This window comes from Solanum lycopersicum, chromosome 4 (assembly GCF_036512215.1).
Source record: "Solanum lycopersicum chromosome 4, SLM_r2.1".
In the NCBI taxonomy this organism is placed as follows: Eukaryota; Viridiplantae; Streptophyta; class Magnoliopsida; order Solanales; family Solanaceae; genus Solanum; species Solanum lycopersicum.
The window spans coordinates 63,958,787-63,971,853 of record NC_090803.1 but is presented as its reverse complement, the minus strand read 5'-3'; the positions used below and the strand labels follow the sequence as shown (position 1 = coordinate 63,971,853).

The 13,067-nt window shown below is 28.5% G+C and overlaps 1 protein-coding gene across 1 annotated transcript; it reads right to left on the bottom strand.

The window, feature by feature from the left end:
* Nucleotides 1-3,992: 3,992 nt before the first annotated feature.
* KN1 (homeotic protein knotted-1) lies at nucleotides 3,993-11,097 on the bottom strand. The gene is given in 5 exon segments (NM_001246878.2): nucleotides 3,993-4,452; nucleotides 5,104-5,357; nucleotides 9,462-9,597; nucleotides 9,944-10,066; nucleotides 10,577-11,097. Coding segments are annotated over 5 exon segments (1,068 nt in total). The 5' UTR covers nucleotides 10,925-11,097; the 3' UTR covers nucleotides 3,993-4,245.
* Between the last annotated feature and the right edge of the window lie 1,970 nt (nucleotides 11,098-13,067).

Genomic DNA, 13,067 nt, shown 5'->3' with positions numbered 1-13,067 from the left:
TTAAGAATGAACAAGTTGATGAAATTCAGCCCATTGAGTCATTATAATTTAATCATTATCAGATCATTTGCAATTTTATACTCCTACCGTCCACTTTAGTTGTCATGGTTACTAAGAGAGCTAAACTATAAGAAATTTGTTTAATATTGTAAAATATATTTTTTAATTATATTAAGATGTAAAAAGTTGTAATTTATTGTATTTTTTATATAGTTTTTGAATATTTAATTTTTTTTATTTAAAATATCAAATTAATGTTATCTAAATTAACTTTTAAAAAATATGACATGACAAATAAAAATAAACGGAGAAAGTAATATCCAAATCGCAAACGCACCCCGGGGTCCATCATGGCAATGCCCCATTGATCCAGTCTAATATTTATGCTCAATTTACATTTGATAGGGTATATTATGATTTGTCCATTTTATTCTATTCAAATTCAATTCAGCTTATCGCTAATTTGATAATAATTTAGGAAGTCAGAATGAATCAAATCACATGAATTTAATGGTTTATAGGTTTATCGCTAATTTGACAATCTTTAACTATATTGAAGTAATTAATTAAAGCAAGCAGTAAATATTGATTAGTGAATATTAGAATATGTTTAACATAAAATGTCAATAATGTCATGAGTAATAAGATGGCTCTTGAATCTTGATTATTACTTATCTTCTAGAAAATGAAAATCTTCACTAGGTAATTATTGTTTATTTGACTAATTAAATAAACACAAATGGGCGGTTGTCTGTCAAATACCAACACTCTCCCCTAATATTATATTCATAATTTAATAAATCTTTACTAGATCAGATTGAATATTTGTGCGAATGAAAAAAAATTCTCTTACTGATGATTAAAGAAATGTTTAAAAATTCTTACACTTGTTCTCATTATTAATTAAAAATAAATACTTGTTCAAATAGAACAATAAAAGTCAAATCAATTTGTCACTTTTTAATCTTCTTTTCATCTCCTACACTTATTTTTTAAAATATTACAGACTTTTCAGTATTAGGAGTACTCAGATAAGCATTATTCCTCTTTTTATTCCAAATGGAAAAATACTAATTAATCTGTAAAGAAGTATTCATACATTCGAAACGTCTTTCATGTTTTTTTATCTATGATATCACGAACTAATTGGAAATGTGGATCGCAAATAAATTACAAGAGCAAATGGGCTATTCTGTTTTAGCCCACCCGCTAGGCCCATATCAATAAGTGGAGTACCAAGAAGACAAAAGATCCAAATATAACACTACCTTTCTCGTATGTGCAACACTTGACATCTTACTTACGTCTTTAAACAATTTATTTATGATTCTTGGCTATATTAAACCGATCTTATTACACTCAAGAGCGCCGGGGAATGGGAAATTGATAGAAAAATTAAATATAAGAGAATTGTCAAAGAAAGTTTCATATAGGAGAGAACTTGAATTGTTTACTTGTTCTATTAGTTACAAATAAATAAATGATCAAAGGTCTTCCATAGAGAAAAATTATAATTTGTATATAGGCCTTTTTTTATATAAGCCTTTCATGTGAGCAAAAGTTGCGTCAAGAGATACTTAAATGGCCTGACGACATGTTGTCATCCCACATGGCTCAAAATTTGGTGGCAAATGATATATTCTATAGATAGAATTTTGAGAAATAATTTTATTCTGTCGGAAAATTTAGCCAGTATATAATGTATATTGTATACACTTATTGTGTAAATATTATACAATAATTGTGGCTAAGTGTATATCGACGACTATTATGACTACTGATTATGAGTGTATATAAACTCTCGGCTTTTAATTATACGAGCAACTTTCACACATAGCAAATATAAAATTTATTTTTGTATGCTATAGTAAAGTTTATATAATTGCGCTTCATTATCAAACATAAATATGTATTATTTCGCTATACATATACAAAGAAATCAATTGTATAATTCGCTATACATATACAAAAAGAAACAGTTGTATACAAATCAATTGTATAATTTATGTATGTATAAAACGAGAAAGAGAGAAAGACAAAAGAAAATTGGGCAGGGGAATAGTTATATTGTATAATTTATAAGTGTATAGGACGAAGATATATACAATTTATCTCGTTTTATACAAATAAAAACACAATTTATACATTTTGTTTCTGTTTGTATAAGCGACAGAGGCGGGGGTGGCGAGCGAGATATGAGTGAGTGGCCAGCCGGGTGAGGGAGAGAGGGGAACAAAAATACATGTATATGTACAATTTTTTCTTGCTTTATACAAACGCAAATGCATAAAAGGTGAGAGGGAGTAATCGAGAGTTTGAGGAAAAGAGGTGACTGACAAACAGTTTGACACACGATACAATTAAATTAAAATGTGGTTATAACATTTAATTTGATTTATTAGTTTGTCATTATATATAATTTTCCCGTTAATTATTGATTAATTAGTATGTATCTTTACCTCATTAATTCGCTTAACTATAATAAATTTAAATAATTTAGAAAATACATTTGGTGCGAGTAAGTATTATAGAGCTGACCATTCAAAGGCGTTTATAGTATAATCTTTTAACTTAAAAAGTATATAAACGACTCAGTCATTTCTATTACATTAACATTATATTTGGGAGAAGTTTAGTTTATCCTCATCTTGGTCACAATCCATCATAGTGCTCGATAGATGGCTAAAAGGGGAAATTCATATAAATATCATAAAATAAAATTTTATTCGATTGACAAAAATTTAGTAACTTTTCCAAAAAATGAAAAAAGTTGGACACAACTAAAATTTTGTTAAGAAGTTACTCACTACAGCCTTTGTAACACTGAAGACCATATATTTTTCCTTAGATACATCATTTCCATTATTACCAATCTTGAAAATATTTTTTTTTGGATATACTAAAGACACTACTATATAGCTCAGACTAAATTCGAATTTCGCACAGAAAGACTTTTTGTTATGTAGCATTTTCAATTGGATTTTTTTCATATCGAGAGATCAAATTCGAAATCTTTAATTAAGGGTGAAACAGTCTCACCATTATATCACTAACCCACATAGATAAACCATTATATATTTGCTCATTCAGAGGATAAATGTTTTGGTTCATTTTTGTATCCTTACTAATAGGAAGATACAATATTATTTCTGATATTAGTACACTTCACATTGTTCATTGAATATTAAGGAATCTTAAGTTGATTGACCGTGTGAATTTTTATTTCAAATAAAACGTATAACTCTTAAATATATTTAAAGGATGCAGTTCTTTTTGTAGCTATTGGCTGACCATAAAATCCAAATCAAATATTTTTACTTTGTACTACATCACAATTCAGATGATAACTTTTTAGGGACACATTGAGTTAAACTTAAGCAAGTCAAAATAGATTAAATTAATAAATGAATGAATTACTTACTTAATCAAAGATTATTTAGACCAGTATGGGCTAAAAAGCCGGGTCAAAACCTGACAATCATCTCAATTCTTGCAAAGTTCTAATTGTTTTATTTGTTCATTTATAATATTTCAATATCAGATGAAATTATAAGTTTTCTCTATTATTATTAGCTATATACAATATACTTTAAAAAAAGTCCATCTGAAATTAAATTTCATGGATCAACGTGTATTTGATATCAACATAAATTTTTAAGACTAAATGATTTGAACTGACAAAATGATGAGCCAATAACCAATCCCATTTTAAGCAAATTGTAATTACATCACTTAATTTTATTACCTCTACGTATGAATCTAAAAAAAATGGTGCGCACAACATTCACCTTGTGCAATACAAGGCTCACGTACCCTGGAAAACATTATCACATAAATTTGACACAACTATATGACCCATATTACCCAATAAATTACTATGCCTCAATACGAAATAAACTATATGAATTTTTACTGATCATATTTTTGATCGCCTAACACATATTAGACACTCAACTAAACTACTAGAGCCAAATACTATTAACACCATTGGATAAGTTAACACTAGATTTTGGTACACTAATAACATTACAATATTAAATACAAAAGGATTCTCACCATATACAATTGAACAAGCAATAAAATATCCTTGTGCTTAGGCCTATAAGGCTTGCTAGAAACATACATACTACAACTAATTAAAAATCCATACTATTCATACTCACCTTACAAGGAAATTAAATGTTTCTTTTTTCCCAATTAAGAAAATGTAGCATGCAAAGTTTAATTTATTAAAATTCATAAATATTACTGACCCAAACGAAAAGGGCCTTCACCCATGTAGTGACCTTCCATATAAAGAGCAGCAGCACTTTGTGGATGAAGACCATCCATCACCATAAATTGCATGTCTTCTGAAGGCTTCCAGTGTCTTTTCCTTTGGTTAATGAACCAGTTATTTATTTGTTTCTGATCCAATCCTGTTGATTCTGCCAATGCAACCTTCTCCGACTCCTGTAATATCGTAGCAGGTAACCAATCTTATTTATATAGGTCAACTCATTCTTTGTGAAACTTGTAATATTCTTCATATTGTCATAATAGAAAAGTCAAAAAATCGAATCGAGTAGACGAATGAAGTTTATCAACAAATGACATGAATGTCAGGAGTAGTTACTTAATCTACGCACCAATTATGTGATACATTGAAATGTAGCACTTTTTTTTTTATATTGATACAAGTAGAATAACAAATTATGATAAACTTTATCATATAATTTTTGAAAATATCTGAACTTTTATTTTGGAAAATTGAGTTGATCTAAATCCGATTCAGAAACAAAGATTAATCACATCGACTATTGAAAAAATGAGAAGTGACATGTACATTTTGGAACAAAGAGAGTACCATGATTACTAGATTAGCAACTAATACTAATCATACAAAATTAACTTGTTATAAAGACCTAGCAATTAAGCGATCTAATGGTATTAACCTATATTATATTTTTTAGTCCGTCCCAAAAACAAAACATCATTTTTCTATAATGAAATGATTTATAGTTCATACAAATACTTAAGATTTGTTCATAATACCACGAATTTCAAAATTTCAAAACATAGCGTTAAATCAGATAAATTGAGACAAAAGGAGTAAATATTTACCGAAGGGTATGGCCACTTGTAGTGCAACTCCCACCAAGTGATCAATTTCTGCCTAGCATCTTTGGGCAATTTCCCCTTTTTCTTCTTCTTTGAAAGTTCTTGTTTGAGGCTACTTAAATAGCCACTATATTTTCTCAACAAGTGATTCTTAAGTTCTCTATCTTCTGCTCTTGGATCTATTTCAGGAAGTTCAGTTTCTCCACCACTGTTGTCTTGATCCTCTTCTGATGATCCAACACCCTCACACTTGTCCTCTATAATCAACAAAACAACATAATATATATAGGTTAATAATAATAATAATAACAATAATTTATCTTAACCTTGCTATTATACTTGTAATCAATAGTACATCTAGGTACAAAAGAAAAGTCTCTATGCACATTTGTAATACAATACATATAATGTAAGCTGTTTATCTTGATGCAAATATTAATGATTGATTATACAACTCAACTCGATGACCTAAAGATCGCCACGTGATAATTTTAATGCTATGAGATTCCCTTCAATAGTGGAGTAAATCTAGTTATGTTTGTACAATTTGAGGTAAACCTACCTCATTAGCACTGGATTTATTTGAACTAGTATTTTCCACGCGAAGCATAAATTTAAATATACAAAATTACCACAATGTAGAAGTTTGAACTCATTATTTTGAAATATTATAAATTCATTCTAAGATAACCTTAAATGTTCGAATTTAAATCCAGTCTAGATTTAAGTTAGAATAACAAAAAAATCAATGATAATACATAAGCTGGCTACTAATCTATTTGTATCATAGGTACACAATCCAAGTGGTAGGTCTAGTCTTTGAAGAATTCCATTTTGGTAAAACTATTTTTTCACAAGCTATGAAGGTAACAAGGTAAGAGTAAGACTAAGTGCACTCTATTCTTCCCAACTTTAGATATTACACTGAGTATATTATTTTTAGTGCTAATCAACAACTAACACAACAATAATTACACCTCAATCACAGGCAAATTGGAAATAGCTACACAGAAAAAACAATACAAGGAAGGAAACACACCATAACATGTCATGCTTCATGTATAACACAAAAGAACACTTGAGAAAATCAAAATAGAAATGTCTGTGTATGCATTTTTCTTGGTTGGAGGATAGTGCCTGAGATAGGTCTAAGAACAATTTTAACTTTCTTTATTTTTTAATTCTCATCCAATGTTTTATATTGGCTTTGGAGTTTCTACTATATTGAATTTATACCACACAAGGTTCTTTAAAAGGAGAAGGGAATCCTACATATGAAATACATAATGGTGATGATGGGGACTTTTCACTTTCGATATTAACATTCGCATTCGGAGTTACACATTGAAGGATGGTTAGATAAACACTCTTTGTCAAATTTTCTTTTTTTAAATATACAGATTAAATATAGATATTGTTGAATATATACTAATTGTTGAACACCTTTGTCACAAAAGAGATCGATAGCCTAGTGGCCGAAGATCTTTGCGAATTTTACTCGGATGCTTGGATTTCAACCCTTGGCTCATATTGTTTGACTTTCTCCTTTTTAAATTAACAGAAAATCTTGAATTGGCACCCAACTCGTCACAAAAGCATGTAGTCTCTGACAAAAATGTTGCCTACGCCACTATTTATATCTATATCTGTATCGAATTCTCTAAAAATTATTACTTTTAAAAAACTCGACACACCCATTGATATTCTCGAAAAGTCAGAACAACATAGGCAATAATTGCAAGTTCATACTATTGGATACATGTTGACATGAAAGGAAGCAGAAAACATTTCTTCTCAATCACTTGAAGACATATTATGAAAGAGAAAAGGGAGAGATGAAACACTTAGACCTCTGAACTGACAATTCACCCCCACCCCCACTCTTCTCAAATTATGACGAAAAGAGAGAACGAAACAAAGCGACAACAATATGCTCATTTTTTATTTTTATGGTGCTTCGATTAATTTCACAAAATATCCATCACCATAAACTGTGATGTGATTAATAATTAAATTGCATTGTTTCTTAATATAGATAAAAAAAATCATGTATGTTCTAAAACTAATTGAAAATGTTCAAGCGTCACATAAAATTAAGATAGAGTATGATGCATATATAGACCAGATTCTCTTAACATATAATTAGTCAGTAGAAATAAGAGCCTTGACTTTGATATAGCTAGAGCATAAAGGTACGGAGAATCTTATTTATATGTCTCACACACAATTGATATTTAATTATATGAAATATCTTTTTGTTTCACGTATAATTACAAAAATTGTGTGCACGTAGTTTTATCGAATAGTGATTCATTATATTACTTTGAAATTTTAATAATATTTGTCCATTTTCTGAAATCAATGAATAGTTTTAGTTTATAATTTACACTTATAAATATTTAAAGAATGGCATAGTAAATTTAAATTTAAATTTATAACTTTTAAGAAATATATAAAGTCAATAGTAAATAAATATCATTGAATCCAATTATCCAACCAGAGAGTACAGATATATCTGACAGATATGGTACTAGGCTACATGGTAGAACACTGATATGAACAGCACTCAAAGTTCTTCATTTTCCCAATGCCTAATTGCTACCACATACAAAAAGCAAACTTACTTGGAAATAACACCAATATTGTTATACTCCTAAAAACTACCTTAAGATACATGCATGTGCTTACTTTTGCTTCTAAACACCACATTCCTTTTTAACTTCTTCCTTTAGGTTTAACTTGGCATACATTTTAAAATTTCAGTATATTAAAAGATATTTTCGTATTTCATCTTTAACATTAATTTATTAATCTTTCATCATTTTCCAAAGTCTACGAGTAGACATCAATTAGTATGAATAACAAATTTACTATACTAACCATACTTTGAATATAGCAAATTCATTTTTTTTTTTGCAAAATGCATTAAAAAGTGAATATTGTTAATGATTAAGATATAAATAATAAATTATGTCTTATTTTTTCAACTGGACATAAAGAAGAAGATAAAACCACAATTAGTTCATAAGAGGTGTACTGTAGGAGTCAAGTAGTTTCTGTTGAGAGTGTCAGATAAGTGTAGTGTAGAATTTATTAAGTGGGAAACAATATTCACCATTAAGAAATTTGTCAGTGAATACACTGGACCGGACCCATAAAGTTAAAATCTAAATTAATTAATTAAACAAAGATTAGAGAAACAAACGTGTGGCTTCCTACATTTGTTTATATCTAGAAGATCTGTCTGTCTCTCTATTTGTTTATTTGCATAAAATGCAACCAATTCATTTCTTTTTTATAAACAATAGAGCACACACTATATATGCATGTATAATGTCAAAATGCATGACGTGGCTCAACAATTAATAAAGTGAATCGAGAATCTTTTGAGATTTCGGGTTCAAATTTTAATAAAGATATCTGTTATTTATCATTTCTTTGATAAATAGATTGAGCTGATAGTATTTTATTATGGGAGATAATAGATATTTGGTGAAATTAGGTTTCTGATTCAAATGATAGTAAAAATATTTGTTGTTTATCGTGTCTTTGATGAAAAAATTTATTTTATAGCTATTGATAATGAGAGATTATAGATACTTAGATGAAATTAATTCAGACGAATTTAAACTAGTCTAGATATCATGGTTATAAAAAAACAATTCACATCATCATATAGGCCCCATTCAAAAAATTTTAAGAATTTCTTTCATATTTAAAATTCGAATTCGAAATCACTAAAGGATAAATAACTTCATCTACCTGCACCACATTCAGTGGTTTTACTATTACTACTCTTCGTACACTCGTAAATAGGGTTTCTTACTCCATCGATGTTCTTTTGTATCTCTCAACAGAAAAAGCATTAATTGGAAATGAAGAATGATATTTTTTAGGGGGGGTCAAAGTTGTCTTGAACAGAAATAGCAATGCATTGGGACAAACAGTATTCAATGAACCAACAGTTTTTACACTGAACACACAAACAAAAGTTCAAATCATAGCCCTTAGTCTTTGGGTTTTTTTCTTCTTTAAGCACTCAAATATGAAATTTTTATCATTCCCTTAATTTATTCTTCTTGCATTCTTTCCATGCTTGGCAATTACCATGAAAGAACAAATTAAATTCAATTTATTCTTCTAGCATTTCCTTTTAAATTTTGTCTAAAACAATGTTATCTTACCATGTAGAAAAACAATATAATATTAAACTTTTGACTTTACTTTATTGAGATGATTTTCATGTTCAAGTAAATATTTATATGTTTTAACTTGTTTTAAGTTAGCAATTTTTTTTAAAAAAGTCTTTCTTTATTAAACTTCGTTTACAGTGTAATATTTATGAGAAAGAAGAAAATTACCAGAATTGAAGATCCGAACGGGAGCATTACCAAGCATATTAAGCTGAGCTTCAATCTTTTGCATGAACTCCATTGCCTCTTGAAGAGGCCTTGTTAATTCTTCTCTATACTTGACTAGCATGTCATAATATGCTTCCTGTATAATAGAGACGGATTTAGAATTTGAAATGAGAGCGTAGAGTTGGAGTTTGATATGTTAAGTCTATAATATTATTTATTTAGTGAATTTATCCAACATATATACTCCGAGTTTAATACTCTCTTGAAAATTTTTTTATTAGTGATTCATTTTAATAGGTTAATCTTAAAATTGACTGAATTTACTAAATCAGACAAAGTAAAAGGAAAATTTATTGTTAGTATAAAAGATAAATAAAATCAAAAGGAGCAAGCGCAAAAATTTAGATAAAATTACGAAATTAGAGAAATAAAATTCAATATGAGATAAGGATAAGGTCTGTTTCGAAAATTAAAAAACTAACCATGAACTGATCAAGTTCTGGGTCCTTGGAAACATCTCTGTCGGTCAACGAAGCTCGTTGCCTCGCCTCAAACTCTTGCCGTACCGCCGACAGCCTCGCCGCCACTTCCGGCGGTGCACCCACCTTTACAATAATTTTAACACTCAAATTAAACACACTATAGAGTAATTTATTTATCTTGTGATAGCAATATAAGCTAGAAAAAAAAATCAAAACAATACCATTTTTTTTAGTTTTTCTTTTGGGTATTATACATTTTGAGAATGCAAAAATGTAACATTAATCATAGTCATTTAAATTTTGAGGTTATAAATATAAAATTTTAATAGTAAAAGAAAATTATTTAAATTTTACCAAATAAGCAAAATTTTCAACATAAATATAGAATTTTCATCGATAAGTTACGAAATTCATAATAGGAACAAGTTAGAACAAATTTAGCAGATTTTATACGAGAACACAATCAAAATTAGGGGGAAAAAAACAGTCGGTGATTCACAGTCTTGATGGATATAATAAATTAGTATTAATATATGTTATCGCGATGTGACAAGTATCCATTCAATTAATTAAGCGTTTGTAAGCTGATTTAAACATCATGATTATTAAACGCGGAGAGTAAAATGTGTATACCTTTTGACAGTCCATGTAAGCATCCAAAAGGTTAGAACATTGAGGATGAGCTATAATTTTGGCTTTTAAAGCTTCGATTACTTCACCAGCACCAGCACCACCACCAGAAGTTTCCGTACTGTCATGATGATGATTACGAATAATCGATGGATAATGAAATGTATGGTTATGATGAGAAGTACTTCCTCCACCTTCTGTTTTTACTATCATCGGATCATAACAATCTCCACCTCTACCATAAATAGGGGCAGCACCACCAAGAACTTGATTTCCTCCATAAAAGAAATGACCTCTTTGACCTCCTGAATTTTCTCCAGACACATGATTATTATAATTATTATTCTCCATTAAATAAGGGGAAAAAAAACCCTAAATCAAGATGATGATGATAACTAAATAAAAACCCTATAAAAAAAAAGGAAACTTATTATTCCTCAACTACTAATTAAAGTTTTTTTTTCAACTACTCAACGAGATCTCTTTCTTATTGGCTAAAAATAAACAAATTTTGTGCATATTTAAATAAAGTTTATTATTATCATAAGATAGAAATTGGAAGGGATCTTAGAAGATTATTGTGGTGAGCAAGGAAGAAAAAAAAAAAGGAGGGGGGGGGGGTGTTACTAGTAGCGGCTGCGTAGGGTGATAAGACGTTCTTCCTTGAAGAAAAAAGAAAGGTGTGTATATATATATATTGGAAAATATATAAAAATGTACTCACCTTACATGAAAAAGCAAGAAAGACCACTAAATAGTTATAAAGAAAATAGTTTGTTACTTTATTTTATTTTTATATTTCAAAAGAGAGTTAATTTTTTAACTTTTTTTTTTTTGGGTATTTAATTGATTTTCAAAATTCTTATACGATGTTTTAAATATTTTACTGAAAGGTATTTGATGAAATATTGATGACAAAAATTAAAGTACAACTAGTAAAGTAGTTGAATTTGTATTGGAAAAGTTATATGGACGAAAATTGATGTGATGTTAAACATTTGAAACAAAATGAGTAAGAATAACGTATTTTTTAATTTTTTTTGCTAAGATTAAAAATACAATAAAAAATAGAAAAAAAATTTCACTCAAAGTTCAAACTAGTAATCTATATGCATTGATCAACAAGATAAAAACTTCTTTCATTCATATATATGATTTTATGTAAGTATTTTAATATATTCTATTATTAGGACTCACTAAATAGGGAGTGAATATCTTGAGTCTGAGTCTTGATTTTTGTAAGAGATGAATTGAAAAAAATGTGTGTAATGGGTTATTTTGACCCAAATGAATAAACAATGGTTATATAGAATAAACTTATTGATCTATAAATAATAGGAAGGAGACTTTATTAAACAACTCAATAACTTTGTATTTTTGTATATTGGGTGTATTGCTCTATGTTCGTTGTATTTTTCACTACGTACCTTTATTCAGTGGCAGAGGTTCATCTAAACCCTTTCGATAGAAAATTATATTGATTGAATCTCCCTCAACTATTTCGTCTGTCTATTTCTTCAAATTTTAAACCCCTTTATTAAAATTTCTAACTCCATTACTGAGCCGTATTTATAATTAACAACCAAAATAAACTAGGAGTATGAATCTATAAAACTAAACATAAATAGGAAAATATCACAAATAACAAATTCTAAACTATTGTGTTAAAGGCAAAAAAAACCTATCTTTTTTCTAAATACATGGAACATGTTGAATCACATAACAACGAAATTATACAAGTTGACTTGATTTCGAATTCAGCACACTACTGTTTATAAAAGGTATAAATGATTTTAGCAATTGTTTAGATTCTTTCATTTATGTCTTCGGATTGTGTCCTATAATCTTTTTGTTTATAAAGAATTGATATTATTCATTTCGACTTAAGTTGATTTGACAATGATTTTGTTTTGATTAATATTTTTGAACAATTTTCACATACAACAAACATAAATATTATTTTTGTATGTTATAGTTATAGTTTGCATAATTGCACTCCATAATACATATGATATGACTATTTCGATATACATATATATTAAAGAGCAATTGTATAATTTGATGGCTCCTCTTCGAATTTGTATAATTTTGCTGACTGACCATTTGTGTAAATTGTTGTCAGGCTATCGTTTGTATAAATTGTTGGTAGCCTCTCAACTCATTTTTATGTGTTTGTATATCTGTATAAAATTTGAATTTGTATACAATTGAATTAAAATAAAATATTCGTATATCAAATATCAATCTCTCTCTCGCTCTATACAAACATAAATTATACATTATAAAGCGAGAAAGAGAAAGACAAAAGAGAATAGGGCGGGGGAATATTGTATTGTATAATTATATGCGTATAAGACGAAGTTTTATGTATTACATGTGAATATTCAATTTTCTCACGTTTTATACAAACGAAAACATAATTTATACACTTAGAGGCGACTGTCAACATTTTGCTATGGAACACAACTAAATCAAATTATGATTATAACATTTA